Source organism: Haliotis cracherodii, unplaced genomic scaffold (assembly GCF_022045235.1).
Source record: "Haliotis cracherodii isolate W230 unplaced genomic scaffold, xgHalCrac1.p SCAF_9, whole genome shotgun sequence".
In the NCBI taxonomy this organism is placed as follows: domain Eukaryota; kingdom Metazoa; phylum Mollusca; class Gastropoda; order Lepetellida; family Haliotidae; genus Haliotis; species Haliotis cracherodii.
In genome coordinates, this window is record NW_027266343.1 from 31428238 (window position 1) to 31448086 (window position 19849).

At 40.3% G+C, this 19849-nt stretch overlaps 1 protein-coding gene across 3 annotated transcripts in view; it reads left to right on the forward strand.

The window, feature by feature from the left end:
• Positions 1-17567, forward strand: part of LOC139452446 (probable tRNA(His) guanylyltransferase) — a 33373-nt gene extending 15806 nt beyond the window's left edge. The window contains exons 2-7 of one of the 3 annotated variants that reach the window (XM_071233923.1): positions 2422-3175; positions 10712-10888; positions 11745-11914; positions 12388-12476; positions 13866-13973; positions 15522-17567. In XM_071233923.1, the coding sequence (XP_071090024.1) occupies positions 2502-3175; positions 10712-10888; positions 11745-11914; positions 12388-12476; positions 13866-13973; positions 15522-15698 (1395 nt within the window). In that variant the 5' untranslated portion in view covers positions 2422-2501 and the 3' untranslated portion in view covers positions 15699-17567. Of the gene's footprint in view, positions 1-2421; positions 3176-3381; positions 3388-10711; positions 10889-11744; positions 11915-12387; positions 12477-13865; positions 13974-15521 lie in introns of those variants that run through there. The other 2 variants (XM_071233924.1, XM_071233925.1) reach the window with 2 other exon arrangements.
• The last annotated feature ends 2282 nt before the right edge of the window (positions 17568-19849 follow it).

Genomic DNA, 19849 nt, shown 5'->3' on the forward strand with positions numbered 1-19849 from the left:
AGTGTAGTGTTTAACAACAAACAAACAAACATTTTAAAATAGTTAATCTGTTATGCTATGATTATTTATATACCTGGAATATTGATGAGTGTGATGTAAAACATGCTAAATAACAAACAAACACACACTAAAATAGCATGGATCCAGAATGGTCATGGTTTATAAATCTGCCTACTTGACAGCGGTACACAGCTCAGCAACTGATTCTGATTGGCCGGTGTGTCTGTCAAGTGGTTGATAAGTCGTAATAATCTGAATATCCTTGTTGAGATGTGTCCTGTTTTGCCATCCAGCTCAGTACTAATGAGGATTTGTTGAGCAAAATCTGTGTCCACTTTTTATTATGTTTCTTGGCAGAGAGTAAACCTGACTATACTTCTAGGAAAGGTCTGAATTAATTAGGTGTGTGACAATGGTGTGCTCATGCAGAAGCACGTGGGGAGTCTATCATTGCCAGGTTACGAGGGAGTGATCTGTAGGCCTACATGATCGCAGCACTGGATGACCTCTGTGAATGACAGCTCTCTTGCAGGGACAATAGGCTACTATCTGTGGTGAGCCGATGTAAAAATAATAAATAATTTTAATAGACTGTTTATAAAGCCCAAGACTCCCTTTCATAGGGCTAGGTCATGCTCCAAGCCCCGACATTATATACCCTGGTCAACAAATCTCTGTGTATTCAAACTGCGTTCTCAGCTCCCTGGGGAGAGTATTGCGGAAAGTGTCAGTTTGGCACTAGAAAGTATACATCGTTAATGATGCTTCAAGGTACAGATTCTCTTCAGATGAACAGAGGCTATAACCAATAGAAATACAAAAGCATTACATATCATATGTAGACTGTTCCAAGTCCCTGTATACCTGATGGTACCTAGGGTTCATTTCTGTAGTACCTGTTCTGTCAACGAGACCAACAGCGATAGACATCCCATTCTAAGGATTCTGAAGGTGAAACCATAGGTTGACCAGTCTAAGACATGTGGCTCTGATGATAAGGCTAGATCATTGCTGACCATGGCATTGGGCAACATTCAATCACATGAATCTGGACCAATCAGTTCAACAAGTGCTGCTATTGAGACAATATTTGTGTTGTCATTTTTGTTCATTGTGCTATACTGTTAACTATAGCATATTTATTTTAGAGGATACAATAGATAGAATCTATAAAAAGGAATTTTATTATCAAGGCACATTTAAAGAGACCATATAAATTGAGAACAGACAAGGGATATAAAATTTGTAATTGAGCGTCTGCCTCTTCAATCAAACCGTAGTGAAGAATCTTGCCAGACTTTTGATATCAAATATGGCAACTGGAGATAAAACTTTCAAACCCTCGGCAACAAGTGTTGATATATTTGATATTAAAAGACATGAGGTTGTCCTGCACTATGACTGTGGAATAAGTTTATTTTATGAAAAAACAAAACAATGTAAAAAAAGCGTATAAAAAAAGCAAGTCTAGCCAGCTCTTGCGAGCTCTATTCCAACTGCATAGGGAAAATTATTTTTTATTTTTACAGTCGAAAAGGATATTGTGTAATAATAAGATTTCATAAACTAAATGTTAGTCTAGACATGAGGGTGAGATTCTGTTTATCATCCAAACTCATTCTTCCAACCTTTTTAGTTTGTAAACAGTAATAGCCAGTGTCTTGAGTGCAAAAAGTAAGCTTCAGTGGCAGAGAGAATAGTGATGTCATTTGATTGTGATGTCAATGGCTACTTATATAGTAAACTACGGTTATAACGAACTCAAAGGGACCACCCATTTCAGTTCGTAATAACCGTAGTTTGTTATAAGCATATATACAGCATATATGCAACACATGGCCGGGGCTAACAAGTAAGTTTGTTTTAAGGGTGTTCGTTATAACCATAGTTTACTGTACTTGTTGTATTATCCTACGAGCTCTCAAATTTGGATTATTTTTTATTACCGGGTAAGAACAGGGCTTCAGATTGTCACAGTTTATTATTGAAATTATTTTACACTATTATCCATTAAACACAAGAAAACATTTGTCTGTGCTAAGAAAAGGTATTTTTGGGGTTCTCACCAAATAGGTAAACTTTCGAGACCTTCCTCCCTCATGAAGCTGACATGCCATGTTATAACTGGAATACTGTTAAAAGTGGTGAAAACCCAACTCACTCACTTTAGGTGTTCCTTGACTGTTTAGGCATGTTCAGTGAGATTATTTTGATCTAATTAAGAAATAGTTATATTGGAGTAGATGTGTTATTTACTTGTGAAAGCCATTACACCCAATCATATCTTTAGAGTGCCTGTTTGTCTTGAGTACTGGTATAATTCAATTGACAGGAGAGCTCGAGATGAATAAGTGCCATAACCCAAACAGAGACAAGTGGAAGCCGTGTTGTGTGTGACATTCCTCATTTCCCCTCTTTCAGGTATAGAGGAGCTGAGATAACAAGTGTTAAATCGTACTGTGGCCAGTGGACCCACTTCTTGATCGCATGACAATGGGGGCATGAGACCGCGGCCGGGCCTGTGGGCAGAGTTGATCAGACACACAGGGAAGACCGACAAGTTGTGTCAGCTCTCTTGTGCAGCAGACGGCAGGTTTGTGGACGGAGCAGACGGCAGGCTTGTGACTAGAGCAGCAGACGGCGTGATTGGGACTAGTCAGCAAACAGCTTTACAACTCGGAGACGTGGGATTACAGGCGTCATGGACATTGGGGTCTGATTCTTGTACCGAGAAACTAGATATATTGTATAGATACTTGCATTGTTGTGTTCACAGGAGTTGCTGTTTATCAGATTGTTTCAGCTTTAGTGGACAAGGCAGGAGACGTTATAGAAAGTGGGATTGTTTCCATGGAAGAAACTTAACACAGACCGGCTTGCCTGTAGGTGTAGAGGAGATTGACAGACAAAGTTGGAATTCACAGACTGGTAGAAAATTACAAACTAAAAGTAGAAATCTCAAGTTTGTCCAAAGGTTTTTGAATAAAGATCAGTCGTTTCTTGTGTGTTCTGGAAGGAAGAGATATTGTGGTGGTTTTAAGTCAAGGAGCTGTTTCCACTCGTCGGCAGTAATGGCCAAATCCAAGTTTGAGTATGTCAAGCAGTTTGAGCTGGAGGACAAGTGTCTGCCGAACTGCTGGATTGTGATCAGGATAGATGGCAAGGGATTCCACAGGTGAGTTGGCACGGGACTTGTGGGTGAGGGGGATGATGGGAGGCATTCCACAGGTGAGTTGGCATGGGACTTGTGGGTGAGGGGGATGATTGGAGGTATTCCACAGGTGAGTTGGCACGGGACTTGTGGCTGAGGGGGATGATGGGAGGTATTCCACAGGTGAGTTGGCACGGGACTTGTGGGTGAGGGGGATGATGGGAGGGATTCCACAGGTGAGTTGGCACGGGACTTGTGGGTGAGGGGGATGATGGGAGTGATTCCACAGGTGAGTTGGCACGGGACTTGTGGGTGAGGGGGATGATTGGAGGTATTCCACGGGTGAGTTGGCACGGGACTTGTGGGTGAGGGGGATGATTGGAGGTATTCCACAGGTGAGTTGGCATGGGACTTGTCGGTGAGGGGGATGATTGGAGGTATTCCACAGGTGAGTTGGCACAGGACTTGTGGGTGAGGGGGATGATGGGAGGGGGTGACGTTAGTGTGTGGGAGGAGGGGGCAGGGGAATTGTTTGGGTACAGTTATAGGTGTGTAGTGGAAATGCTGTGGTTATTGGTATGGGTGGGACATTACTGCGGGGCTGTGGTATGGGTTGGGTAATTGGTGTGGGGTAGTGGTTGGATGGACTTCTGGGTGTTGGGTTGTGTTATTGGTATGGGGTATTGGTATTGGGTAGTGGTATGGGTGGAGTTCTTGGTATGGGTGGGGTTATTGGTGTGGGAGAGTTATGGGGAGTGTGTGGGGTGTGTGTGTGTTATTGGTGTATGGTACACATAGTTGTATGGGTGGGTTATTAGCGTGGTGGTTGTTCGGTATTGGCATGGGGTTTTGGTGTGGAATAGAGTTGGGTACACATAGTGGTATGGGGGTGGGGGTGGTTATTTGGTGTTGGTTAGTGATATCAGGGTTATTGGTGTGGGGTAGTGGTGTGGAATAGAGTTATGGGGGAGTTATTGGTGTTGGGTTCACATAGTGGTATGGGGGGGGGGGGGGGATTTTGTGTTGGGAAGTGGTATAGGTGGGGGTAAGTGCTGTGGGGAAGTGGTGTGGGGAAGTGGTGTGGGTAGGGTTAGTGGTGTGGGGAAGTGGTGTGGGTGGGATTATTGGTGTGGTATAGTGGTGTGGGTGGGGTTATTGGCATGGTATACTGGTGTGGGTGGGGTTATTGGTGTGGTATACTGGTGTGGGTGGGGTTATTGGCATGGTATAGTGGTGTGGGTGGGGTTATTGATGGGGAATACTGGTGTGGGTGGGGTTATTGGTGTGGTATACTGGTGTGGGTGGGGTTATTGGTGGGGTATACTGGTGTGGGTTGGGTTATTGGCATGGTATAGTGGTGTGGGTGGGGTTATTGGTGGGGTATACTGGAGTGGGTGGGGTTATTGGCATGGTATAGTGGTGTGGGTGGGGTTATTGGCATGGTATAGTGATGTGTGTGTGGGGGGGTTATTTGCATGGTATACTGGAGTGGGTGGGGTTATTGGTGTTGTATACTGATGTAGATGGGGTTATTGGCATGGTATAGAGGTGTGTTTGGGGTTATTGGTGTGGTATACTGGTGTGGGTGGGGTTATTGGTGTGGTATACTGGTGTGGGTGGGGTTATTGGCATGGTATAGTGGTGTGGGTGGGGTTATTGGTGGGGTATACTGGTGTGGGTGGGATTATTGGCATGGTATAGTGATGTGGGTTAGTGGTGTGGGTTAGTGGTGTGGGTTGAGTTATTGGCATGGTTTGGGTTACATAGGCAGGTTATTGTTGGGTTCTGGGTACAGACAAGGATTGTTATATTACCAGTTATGGGTGTGAGTTGGGGTGATATGTATGGGTGGGGTAATGAGGGGAGGGGTAGTGGGTGGGGTGATGAACAAGTCGGTGGCTGGTGTGATGTTAGCGTGACACTAAAACAAGAACAAGGGATTCACAGGTTAATCATGTTACTGTGCAAGTTGATCCTGTGTGGGCTTGGTGCAGGTCTGTGGGTGAGTAGGATCAGGAAACATGGCTACCACAGGGATTGCTACTGCTGACCTCGCAGATACAAGTCAGGAACTCTCTTGTTTAGAATGGACTCATGTGTGTCTCTCATGTCAATGCTGATATCAATTATATCATGTAGGTATATCACCTGTGTGATCGTGTGTATTAAGTTACCATTTTCTTCCCTAACCAAGCTCACATTTGGAGCAGCTGTACACTGATACTTAGACTAACATCCTGTCTCTGTAATAAAATATTTTACAAAAAAAACAGTTGTTAAATTATAAGGAATTATGTTTCTAGGTTTGTCAGCACCATACCCATGCTCGTGGGTTTCACCAAAGTGGTGAACGTCCAAGACCTGCATCACTTTGGACTTTCTTCCCACATTAAGCTGCCACGCCATGATATAACTGGACTACTGTTAAAAGTGGCGTTAAACCAAACTCACTCACTCCCCACATGATAAAGTGATACTGAAAATATTACCTGTGTGAGAAAATTTATGTACCGTATGTCATTTTTTTAATATTTATCATAATAATGAAGGTGACATTCATAAATTATCTTCCTTAAGTGTATTACTCCTAAATATCTTTTAAAGACTTGTTAAAGTATAGTTATTAAATATAATAGCAAGGACTTTCTTTATTATAGACTTCCTTGGGCTGTATTGGATATACCGTATTCAACGTAATAAGCGCCCCGCTCTAATAAGCGCCCACGGCGATATTTGCTAATATATTGGCTAGTGAACAATCCCAATTAGCACCCCTTCCGACTGATCAATGTACACGGACTTATATATTCATGTATAATACGCACTCATGCGTTATATGCACCCTTAATTATGGTCAATTAAATTCTGGAAAAATATATCTGTCGTATATAAACATTTCAGGCTGTCAGCATAAACCACGAGATTTACGATCTTTCAACTCTGTTTTTTTTTTAACCAAAATAATTTTAATACAAGGCCTCTCTTTCTAATTTTGAGAGCGCCCTGGTCGCTTATTACGTCGAATACGGTACATGTATTTGTTTCAGGGTCTGTATGACAGAGTTACTGTCAATATGTCAAGGCTGTTACCAGTACAGTCTATTGAAACCAAAGTAGTGTAAACTGATGTCTCCCTGTCTACTTTTGATACCGCATACATACAATATACAGATGAATGGCTGCATTTGGATAACCTCTTAATCAGGTTAATAGATACAAGTTCATTCTGAGAGATTTGCCATGTCTACATCATAGAACTGAACATGCTTTACACTTGGTGACAGGAGACACATGGATGTGTATTACACATAGTGTGGTTACAATTGGCTTGACATTCAGATAACGGCTTAGGGTTTATTGCTTCATGTAAATTTCAGTTCATAACATAAAGACTGCTGGGATTATATAGCCAGGGGGATCAATGACCTGTGTACAGGTGTATACTGTGTGGATTATAGACTATGTATATCCACGCCTTACGATACCAACTAGGATTTCTGATAGATGTCTTACCATAAGGTGCTGGGGAGGGAAGAGGAGTGATGGTTGGGGAAGGGGGGTAATTATGGAGATTGTGGGAACGCTTATAAGATTATTTAACAATTTGCAATTTCACAAATTATTATCAAACAAATTTGGAAATATGAAAAAGATAATTTGAGAATGCTTATTCAGCAAATTGTTAAATTTAAATGAAAAGCTTAGAATATGTTAGAATAGGTTTTCAGCAACCCATTTAGTAGTAGTAGTAGTAGTAGTAGTAGTAGTAGTAGTAGTAGTAGTATGCCGTCAGTGTCAACAATCCTTGTCATAAGAGTCGAATAACGGGATCAGGTAGTCAGGCTCACTGACTTGGCTGATGCATGTCATCGTATCCCAATTGTGTGGATCAATGCTCATAATGTCAATCACTGGATTATCTGGTCCATACTTGATTATTCACAGACCGCTGTCATATAGCTGGAATATTGCTGAGTATGGCATAAACAACAAACAAAGTAATGTAATGTTGTTTGCTTGATGCTATTTTTGTGTTTTATAATTTGTCACATTTATTGAAAATAGTGTAGGTGGACAATTAAAAATGAACTTAAGTTATCATTTAGGTCAATCGAAACAATTTGAACTGAAAACATGGAATACTTAAAAAAGTTTGCCGTAGTGAAAACTGGTAATGCGTTTTGATAGTGAATGAGTTGAAGTGGTTTTATTTGTAAATAGCAATTTGAACTTTGATCTTTGACATTGTTAGCCATGGTAACGATAAGAATTCAGTATGATAATATTCATTTGTAATGAAAAGCAAATAATTCATACCACAGCATGCATTCATGTGCGAATCATTTAACAGACATTTTAGAAACCTTTGGACATAGTTCATGCCTAAATAAATATTTGGCTGTCTTTAATTTTGGAAATGCCAATCATCTGTAACTACAATGTAAAATAAGAGAAAAGAAAATACTTGACTGACATATTTACTAACTTCAACAGGATCATACTTGAACACTATGACAAGACTGTATTATATACTACTCAAAAGAAGTTAAGGATCACCAATGTTTTCATATAACTTAAGTTAATGATATGCCATGACAGATTAAACTATAGTAATATGAAAGAATTGGGTTATCCTTAACTTCTTTTGAGTAGTATATATACCATGTGCATGAAATGGAATTGTTAAAGATTTTGTTTGCATGACCTTAAACCGGCAAAGTTTAATATTCATAGACATGATAGAGATAAACAAGGTAAATAATATGAGAGGTAGGAGGCTTTACTCCGCATAAAGCATTGGAGTTCTTACCAAGAAAAAGTTAAAGTGTTTAGGAAAGTCAGACAATATCGCCAGTAAGAATGAAATATGATCTCCGATTAAGTGAGCCAGTGTTTGAATCCGTATTTTGAAGTTGTAGAGCAGATATAGTACAAAACACAGGTCAAATCTACAAGTCTTGCACTGGCCTCAAAATTAGGGGAGAATTTTTGTCACCATGGGTTAACGGAGAGATTATCCAAACACTGAAGTTTGTAGGATTCTCATAAATATTAAATGGCATGTTTGGCATGGAGCCAGTCTTGGACCACTGCTAGAATTACCAGCTGATAGCAGAGTACTGACAGGTCACACTGAAGCGTTTCAGGAGGACGTCACTATCAGTCATACTGCCCTGCCTGTTGGGTAATACCCCCTAATATCGCCACTCTGATAATATCCTTGTGTGTGGATTTGAAAACACTGTTGATGAGATTAGTGGTTGGGTATAATGAGTTATTGAAAGCCTATATAAGACTACAACTGTCAGTGTGATTAAAGTACAGTGTTAGCATAGTCCGAATTCCTTTGATTTGGGTATCAAATATTTGAATAGTGATTTTGTTTGAAGTGTATTGATTGAGTTTTGCTCAGGTTTTGCCTCATGCAGAAATTCTGAGTATATTCCATGTAATACGACCAGTAAAGACCAGCTCTCTTTATACAGTTGAGCCGAGGAATATAATGTTTTATGATGATAAATGATTGACTGGCTTTGTGTTTTTATTGTGGGTGGGGGGGGGGGGGTGGGGGGGGGGGGGGGGGAGGTGGGGGGGGGGGGGGGGGGGGAGAGAGGTGGCTAGAAATCGATTTTTGGGATTCCTTCATTTAATCAGTTTGTATATTTTCCATAAATAACAGGTCAGACTACCTCTTTATCATGATGAAGATTTGGATTGGTTGATGTGAATTATCAATATGGTTATGAACAAATAATTCAGTTAACGCAGTTAGGATAAACACATTATCACATCATGCACATAGGGCCATTTTCAATTTGAATATTGTATCATGTGCATTGGTAGATGGAAACTAATGAATTATCAGAACAGGATTAGTATTGCAAATGGAAGTAAATGGCATAACATGTTTCTCATTCAGGCTGTTTTCAGTTATACTTTAATGATTCCTATGCATTTACAAATTGTAGTGTCTCAATGGCCAATTAATGGGTGGATGCACGGTATCTTGTGTATATCTTATGTACATCTTATGTATATTTTATATTGATTTTGAAATGTGACATTTTAATAAACAATATACTACTACTGCTGCTTCTGCTACTATGACAACAACTACTACTACTTATTAAATACTACTGCTTCTAATTATTTAACTTTAATTATTTAAGGATGAAGGGATGTTTGGGTAGTTTAATGTTTCAAGAGTTGGCTCACTGTGATGACCAATGTTTGATGCCTGACATGGGTACAGTGAGTGATGGGTTTGGTGTTTGAAGGGGGGTATTCACTCCCTTCACCCCTTCCCGGGCTCGTCCAGAGTTCTAAGGGTTAACATGGTTAAGTAGGTACTCTTAGTGTACCAATTTAGATTATTGGTTACTGATTTTCCAGTCATGCATTTATAGGAATACATTCCGGACATCGGGTATATATATGCTGTATATATACTTACGAACTACGGTTATAAAGAACTAAAATTAGTGGTCCCTTTGAGTTCGTTATAACCATAGTTGACTGTACTTTGATGAAGATATAAATTTAGCTGATGAAAGTGGACCGCACAGGCTACATCTGTACAGCATATTATATATAAAGTTATCTATACATGTGATACATACCTATATACACGATATCAAATTGCTACTGCTTAACACTGACTGGTCAGCATTGTTATACATACCTATGTCATATACTGTAAATCTGGAAATTAATGAGATAGACACAATTTTTATGGATAACAACTTCTTTAATACTGTGAAAAGCGACGTTTCGGTATAGATCCTTATACCGTTGTCAAAATTAATGCGTCTCCAAATTAATACGACGGCTGACCACTAGCCAAAAATACGACTCAATATCAGGGCGACTCCCCCACCCCATCCCCAGTGAAATGATACATATCATAACTTTAATCCACTCAAACAGCAAATAGCACTGCTTATTAGCGCTGAGTAGAGCACTTCTGTAAAAATAAGAAAGAGTGTTTTCCTAAAACCAACACACAGTTTATATGTTTACTATATTGACTGGCATTAAGGAAGTTCAAAGGCAATAAAATAATTGAACCAACAACAGTTCACTGATTGGTATGAGGAGAAGGTGTCAAGAAGCTTGACACGAGTGGGTAGAACTCTTGACGCCAGCATTGATAACTCACCGGGTGCCCATTGTGTAATTCCTATTATTTGAATGACTTTGGTATATACTTATCATAACTCCTGCTTAATCAACCGTGTTTGTATTTATATTCAAGTTGGTATTTCTGCTATCTTCAAAGTGTGCAGTGAGGCCGTCATATTGCTGATGGTCATTTGGAGATATAAATGCGAAGTTAATTAATGTGAGCAAAGACAACTCGCATATTTCGCATTTAATTCACACTCGCGTTAATTTCAAGAATTACGGTACACGATATCCAAATTGCTTCTGTTCAACACCCATGATATGCTACTTTGAATATCAGCTTGGGTTTCCCAAATATTTGCTTAACTTATGAAATTAATTTAAGAAAAGAAGTTGAACTTTGGTAATGGAAGATGGCAAACACTGATGTTGCAGGTTTTCTGACACTCACCATTTTGTCAAACCAAATGATGAGAGGTCACTCGGCCTGATGACCCGAGCAGCCCTGGCTGTGATGGAGGACTTCAAGGATGTTGTCATGGCGTACGGGCAGAGTGACGAATACAGCTTCGTCTTCAAGAAACACACTACTATGTACAACCGACGGGGAAGGTAGGAGGATGTCAGGGTGGAAGGCTGGGGATGGAGGAGGAAGGGTGGGAATGGGGTGGGGGTGGGGGTGAATAAATGTCACTCAGTAAAATTTTCACACTCACATATGTCTTAGTTCACAGAAGCCTGACTTAAAAACGTTTTGTGTTTAATCTGGTAATAGGGGCGGTGGGTTAGCTTAGTGGTTAAAGCGATTGCTCGTCATGCTGAAGATCCGGGTTCAATTCCCCACATGGGCACAATGTGTGAAGCCTATAATGTCGCCCATAATGGCGCCCACCTTGATATTACTCACTCGATCTGGTAATACCATCCATGTTGGACAACATTTAGTCTTATGGGATGAAGAATGAGACAAGATCATCTTCATTGAACCTCTTTCTGGGAATTTTCACTCAGACACTGACTCTGGGCCGACCAGTCCTTGCTTATGCTTATATATCAAACGCCAGACAGAGTAAGAAACACCATCTTACAATGACTTTTAGTAAAACGAAGCTTGTGGGCGAACCACAGGGTAGATGCTCTATCCACTCCAATTTTCACTCAGACACTGACTCTGAGCCGACCAGTCCTTTTGTTTTATTCCCTTAATGTCAAATGCAAGACAGGGTACCATCTTTCAACGTCTCTTGGTATAACGTAGCTGGGATTGAACACTTGACCTTGGAGGCGATCTATGGAGTCAAGATGGGGGCATAGGTTTGACCTCTGTATCAGACAGTAGTAACAGGTAGTAGTTTGGGGAGGGGCACTGATCATGTTGATCATCATATCACCAGGATCTTACAAATAGGGAGGGTTATTGTTTTGATTGATCATTGTTTTGCAACATGGTCTTTTTTTCTTTTTTCAGCAAGATAATGACCAATCTAGTCAGCCTGTTCTCTTCAGCATTTGTGATGAACTGGCCTCGGTACTTCGCCACCCAGGAGCTGCAGTACCCACCAGCGTTTGACGCTAGGGTCGTCCTGTACCCCAGTGACCAGAATCTCAAGGACTACCTCTCCTGGAGACAGGCAGACTGTGAGTTGGGGCACAAGTATTCTGTGTAACTTCAGGATCGTTGCTGAAAATATAAGACCGGGAAGGATGAAATTTTAAACCAAAAGAAAAAGTTTATGTTTCAAGCATATTTTCCAAGAGATGCACATAACATATCTCTTGCTGATGTAGATGTACTTGAACAGAAGATTCTTAAAAGTATTGTGGTGTATCAGGCTGATAACGATAACGCTCATCAATTATTTGGACCCCGAAGGTAGCGTTGTTTGTTGTTTAAGATGTCCGGACAGAAAAATTTAAATGCCCTGTAAACAATATTTTAAATCGGACATTTGAGATTCCCAATCGGACATGTCCAGTGCATATGACCATTTCCAGACCCCTGGTATCAGCGCCTCTGTAGTCTAGTGGTGCATTGCAAGTTTCAAGTTTGATTAACCGAAATATAAAGCCATTCATCGTTTGGTTTTACATTATTCTGCACATTTGCCCAGGTCACATCAACAACTTGTATAACACTGTGTTCTGGAAGCTGGTACAGGAACGCTGCCTTACACCTGCACAATCTCAGGAAAAACTCAAGGTCAGTGTCGTCACCTTTGTGATCAGTACCGGAGGATTGGGGCAAAGTCTCTAAGAGCAATGAAAACACCTATGTAGCATTCAAGATATAAAAAACATTGTCAACATTTGTCAGATGATTTACAATCAGGTGGAGGTAATGCTTCAAGTTTCGCTGGACCGCTTCTGTGGTCTAGCGGTAGAGCATCTGCCCTGAGAGAGGAAGGTCGGGTGTCTGGGCCCCGTTCCTCAAAGCGATCTTAGACTACTATGATCGTAAGCCTATGTTAAAGTATAAGACTTACAATCACCTTAGTGCTAAGATCGCTTTGAGGAAGGGGGCCCTGATCCCAAGCCCCGTCATACCGAAAGACATAAAAGATGGTTCTTGTTGTTATCCTGCTCGGTATGAAGGGGATAAAACAAGGACTTGTCAGCTCGGAGTCAGCATGCTTTGTCTGAGTGGGGTATCCATGTCAAACTGTGGCATGGCATCTCAGTGGGCAAGCACATAACCTCGGCAAAAGTCTGGACTAGTACAAGCAGCCACACACATGTGTATGCATGTCGCTTTATGAGTGCAACAATCTTGAACGTGACATTGAACCCCATTTCACATCACCTCACCTCAGGATTGGCTGAAAACAACCTGAATAATACAACTGAATAAAAAGGTTGCCTGTTTTCATGATCGCTTGGTGTACAGATATTTGTTTACAATATTCACAGGGTTGGTTTGCCAAATGATTTTTTTTTTAATAGAAATGATTGGTTTTGCCTCATGTTTATCATGAGTGGCAATAATGTTGGTGTTGAAATAATTGTAAGGTAAGAAGAGACTCGGCGGTGAAACATGATTTGACTGACCTGTCACCTGGTTGTGTCTTATTGTGAGTGAGGGAGTAAGAGTTGGGTTTAACTCCGGTTTGAACAGTATTCCAATAATATCATAGCATGTCAGCTTAATGTGGTAGGAAAGCCCGAAGTGATACAGGTCTCAGAGGTTTACAACTTTAGTGAAACACACAAGCATGTTTATGGTGCTGACAAACCTAAAAACATAATCGGGGTGAATCATAGATTTCTGGCATGCCCAAGGGATGCAACTCTGCGTAGCAAATTGCAGTGCCTTAGATGACTGGGCCACCCGTGCCCTCTTTCTCTTGTTGTACACTGACAGGAGGGAATAGTATCGTGTGTCTATTCCTTGAGCTGTCTGGTGCTGGTTGGCTTGGTCCTGGCAATGTATATGTAGAGTATAGTAAATGAGGTAGGACAATGTTGCGTGATTCTCCTGGCTGTCTGGGTGCCATGATAACAGGGCAACATGGCATCGTAGTGCATACACACTACAGGTCTAGGGTGAAGACATGCTCCTTGTATGTAGGTGTTGACTGGCTCTATGTTGCAGGGCACGTTATCGAGTGACAAGAATGAGATTCTGTTCTCAGAGTTCAATATCAACTACAACAACCTGCCAGAGCTCTACAGGAAAGGAACAGTATTAATTAGGAAAAAGGTGAGTTTGGGAACGTGAAATGATGGTGAATTCCAAGACAAAATAGGTTCCCAGTACCCCATGCTCATCCTCAGTGGGAATTCCAAGACAAAATAGGTTCCCAGTACCCCATGCTCATCCTTGGTGAGAATTCCAAGACAAAATAGATTCCCAGTGCCCCATGCTCGTCCTCTGTGGGAATTCCAAGACAAAATAGATTCCCAGTACCCCATGCTAGTCCTCGGTGGGAATTCCAAGACAAAATAGATTCCCAGTACCCCATGCTAGTCCTCGGTGGGAATTCCAAGACAAAATAGATTCCCAGTACCCCATGCTCTTCCTCGAGGGGAATTCCAAGACAAAATAGATTCCCAGTTCCCCATGCTCGTCCTCGAGGGGAATTCCAAGACAAAATAGACTCCCAGTACCCCATGCTCATCCTCGAGGGGAATTCCAAGACAAAATAGACTCCCAGTACCCCATGCTCGTCCTCGAGGGGAATTCCAAGCCAAAATAGATTCCCAGTACCCCATGCTAGTCCTCCGTGGGAATTTCAAGACAAAATAGATTCCCAGTACCCCATGCTAGTCCTCCGTGGGAATTTCAAGACAAAATAGATTCCCAGTACCCCATGCTCGTCCTCGGTGGGAATTCCAAGACAAAATAGATTCCCAGTACCCCATGCTAGTCCTCGGTGGGAATTCCAAGACAAAATAGACTCCCAGTACCCCATGCTCGTCCTCGAGGGGAATTCCAAGACAAAATAGATTCCCAGTACCCCATGCTAGTCCTCCGTGGGAATTTCAAGACAAAATAGATTCCCAGTACCCCATGCTCATCGTCAGTGGGAATTCCAAGACATTTTGGGTTCCCAGTACTCATGTATGTCCTCCCTAGAAATTCCAGGACATATAGATTTCTGAGTACCTTATGCATGTCCATGATGGGAACTCCTGCATGTCTTCCGTAGGAATTCCAGGGCAAAATAGGTTCCCAGTACCTGATGCAAGTCCTCCGTAGGAATTCCAGGGTGAAACAGGTTCCCAGTAGCCCATGCTGTTCTCCGAAGTATTTCAGGGATTTGATTGGATAGTTACGATGTGTGACCTTGCTAATTCTGTGTTGGATTCAAATCAACAAGATCCTTCTCAAGCACTGGTTTGTCTGGTGCAGACTCAATAAGTTACAGGTCACTGTGATGTGGCTGCAGTGTTGCTGACCGTGGCTGAAACATTCACTCACTCACTGATCCTGGTGGAAACAACAGTTAGTGGATTATTCCACTTGTTCACATGTACTTATATGTGTTCATATTTACAAAGTGTTCTAATTTCTGCGAGTACTTCCCCTCTATTACATCAATGCCATATTCCAGAAATTTCGTTTGTAATCACACTGTAAAAATATTTTAAATTTTCAACAGAAGTTCTCTTCACCGTCAGTTGCCCCTAATTAGTTGTGTGGATAATAGTTTTCCTCCACCAGTGCTTTTGCGCATGTGCAAGTTTGGAAAATCTCACTTCTTTCTTGTAAATGTATTCTTTATATTATCTGATTCTTTCTTCCCAGGATGAGGTGTGCTCCTCCCCCACAAGGACTCATTCAGGAATGAACTCTCTCAACCACTCCATGTCGAAGCTGTCTACTGGAAAGTACAAGCCACTTGTGACAACACTACACTGTGATATTATTGGGGCCAAATTCTGGGAGGAATACCCTGAAATTCTCGACCCCAAGAAAGGATAACAGGGCATTCACATATGGATTCACTGGTTTTTTTTGTCCTTTTATACGCAATATGGATGTTAATATATTTAAACAATACCAAACATAAGATGGAAGTAGTCTGGATATTCTGAGCGAGTGTGATACCCATATCTGTTATAACGTAGGTGTCAGCACCTATGCGCATGGGTGTGGTGTAGAAAGAGGATCGACTGGCAGTCACAGCAAAGGGACACAACTCTGCACCTTAGACAAGTGGCATCTCTGAACCCTAGAAATTGTCATCTACCTGTATGATAATGATGAAGCAATTGTGATGATATATCTTTTATCGCACAATGGGTGTCAAATGCCAGACAGGTGAACTGTACAGGTTATCCAAGGTGGACTTGACTTGTGGAATCGTTCTGGTTCTTCAGCAAGGCCTCTGTTGATGGAAGACACAGACCTCACTCTGCAGATACAATCCTCTCACCCAATACACAGGCACTCTGTCATGAGCATTCTGTAAACCATGTATTTGCATCGGTCAACTCCTGGAGTTATTACGATCATATCCTTCTCAAACAAAGTTAAAGAACACCCACAATTGGAAGGCTGTGAGTTGCAAAAACCCACCAGTAGTAAAGTAGCAAACATCTGCCTCTGAAGAGTCTGGTCTTGTGATTTTTAGTCTTCACCTTTACTTTCACTGCAAGTTTTGTTCAGCAAGGGTCTTTGGGGTGACGTTTGGATCTTGGAAAGCAACTATTCAGTGTTTGAATAATTGTTTCAATAAGTACTTAATTTTTCTGAGTTGTAAAATAATGGTGGGTATACATCAATCCACACATTAATTATTCAATATTAACCAAACTGACATGTCACCTGAACTTATTTTTTAAATGTCTACACATTCTCTGAACCTTGGTGGTGCTGGGGTTGTGAAGAGAGGGCAACCTTAATATTGCCAATTACTTTGATCTATGAACACAGGTGCTGAACATTTGAAGCCCCATGTTATTCAGTAATGCATCATCACTGAAACACAGGAGTGTTGAGTGCCCAGTGTCTGTCTTGACAGTCCTCAGTCATACACATGAGTAGCTACATTATACTACTCAACTTTTCATAGGAATAATCAAATATGTCGTTCTATTTAAATATAGGATGTATACATTCTTACGAAATAAACATCCTATTTAAATATACACTTGACATGTGAGAATCATTTTTGTGCATCATGGTAAAATAAAAAAATCCCTATTCAAAGTGGAGTAGTATATATAATTATATCCACTGTAGGCAATGAAACAAAAGATTCTGCCATCAAGGTTGGTGAAATCGTTTAATTAAAATTTGCAGCATTCTTTGATTTGGAGAATCATACACTTGCATCCTGGTCAGGTAATGAACAAAGTTGGCTTGGTTGTCTCCCTTTAATGTGGCAGCCATTGCTGGCTTAACACAATGACCAACAAACACTTCCACTTTGTTTACATTTATTGTGCTTTCTTGTAAAACTGCAATAATACAGTGTTGTGTTTGCTTTAGACATGTAAAGCAAATTATGATCATGTACATCTGTACAGCATATTGTTATATACAAAGTTATCTATACATGTGATACATACCTATATACATGATATTCAAATTGCTACTGCTCAACACTGATTGGTCAACACAAGTCACATGAGCAGCATTTGAACCAATGAACAATGGCAAGTGACAGCCCATGGTGTATGGACCTGTTCATATTATTGCTACAGCCACTATCCATTATTAACCTCAAACATAGACACTGCTTCACATGCATATGAGGTCATAATCTGAATAAAGGGTATAGAAGAGGAATTGTGTTTTGATCATAATGTAAATAAGTACTCATAATTAATCGTACACAATGGATGTAGACAGGTCTGATCCCAGTGAAATGTTTGGATAAACAAATCATGGATTATTGTCCTTTTTTTATACGCCTTACCTAAAAGGGGTGGGGGTGGGGTGGGGGTGGGGTGGGGTGGGGTGGGGTGGGGTGGGGTGGGGGTGGGGTAGGGTATATAGTTATACCAAGGAATTCCGTCCGTCCGTTTATGTGTGACCTATAACTAGAACTACTTCATAGATTCTTTTCACATTTGGTGAACACATTTAAATCCTACAGGAGGGATGTAATGCTTAGTTTGATTTTAATATTTGGATTTTCTGAAGAAATACAGCGTTTATCATTTTACTTCATTTACTTTGAAATTTGTGGGACCTATAACTTAAAAACCTCTCCATGGATTCTTTTCAATTGGGGGTACAGTTTCTATACCAATAGGAAAGATGCAGTGCAAAGTTTCTGAGAAAATATTGCTTTTTCCATGTTTTGAACTTAGAAATATGTTTGGAGTCGAAGTTGTTTGGTTCATACAGTGAAACTCATTAGCCTGGACTCCAGAATCAAAACACCCTGCTTCCTGGACAGCTTAAGTTGGGAATGTCCATCTTTGGAATTCTGAACAAAGTGTTCTTGACTTAAAAATTGGGAATGAAAATAAAAAGGAGTTCTTTAACTTCTTTCGAGTAGTATATAAGTTTGTTAATTACATCACTAAAAATTGAGGTGCCTGACTTCCTGTTGAACAATCCTCAAACATAACATTTAGTTATTATGGATGTAGTTATAGTATTATCTATAGTGTGGGTGACAGCAAGGCAAATAGAAATTCAGAACAAAAGCCATTACTCAAAACATAAAATATCACTTTGATGGTTTGATTGTCACAATTATTTTCAGTGAATTTGAATTAAGTGCTCACTTCGAAAATGTGTTAAGAGACAACGTAGAGTCGACACACGCCATTAGGAAACAAACTGTATCTATGGGACAAGAAACTTGGTAGTTCAAAGAAAAGTATTCGTTTTGCATAAGGTATGTAGCATGTGGAAATTGTGGCAAACATTCACACAAGCAGTAACTGCATAGCCATACATAACTAATGGAAGATCTCTACCAAGGCCACACAACAATCAACACTACTGATACATTCTTGGCAAGGTTTTTAAAACGTTGAGACCAATCTATTATGGCTGTCTGGACAAAATAATGACAAACATATAGCATCTTAACATCTTAGCTATTGAAATGATAAACAGCTTGATTGAATAATAATATCTATATTATCTACAAAAGCTTCCTGATCGGAAAGCTAAGTTCCCCTTCTGCAAATGGGTAACTTACCCCATGAAGAGTTGCAAGTAGGTTTCATAAGAAAAGTAATTATGTAGTATAACTATGTAATTCCATGGACATAGAAGACAAGCCATCTGCCATTAACATACATAAACTGCCCTCTGAATGTGAATCACTGTCATTATCCTGATGATAAAAGATCTTGCACAGATTATCAAAGTTATGTACTTGTAGCTGAATGGTATGGTGTAAAAAGGGACCTAGCATCTGATATTCTGAGGTTTTGTATGGAGACTGGATATTTTTTTCAGCAAGAACTTCAAAACCACATATATTTTTTTATTAAAACAATGAGCCATAATATTTTGTTTTAAAAGCAAATTGAAAAATTTAAAAAAAAAAGATATGCGACTCCCTGGGCTGATCAGGCCCCTATTTCAGAGTGAATGTTAATATACATCTAAAGCCTCAAGCAATTACATTATTTGAGGTGCCTATTTAAATATGTTCTTGCCAATAGTTTTTTGTTGAGGCCACACTCTTCATTAAGGAGATGTTCCAGCATGGTTAAAGCTGGTTTCCACAGATACAATAGCAATTGTTGTGGATAAATTTAGCTAAACTGAGCGTTATACGTATCTCTATCTGAAGTAGACTAATATGTTCACTGTTCATGAACTAAACTGACTTCCTATACGCATATGGGTTCGACACAATGATACAATCTGTTACAATGAAGAAGAAACGAGCAGATGAATCTACCTGCAAACAGATTCTGTGGAGATGCTAGTGTTGGGCAAGCAGACCCTGTCAACCAATGGATACCTGTCCACACAGAGAAAGGCACATCCATAGAAATCAAATACATAATGAAAGTAGAATTGGGACAATACACCGATGCATGGGATTTTTTTACTAGTATCGATCACAATCGCATACAAAGTAAAAAGTATCAATTCTTACTTTAAATGTATTCATTAAAGGTTACACCAAACACTAATTACTAGTGAAAATA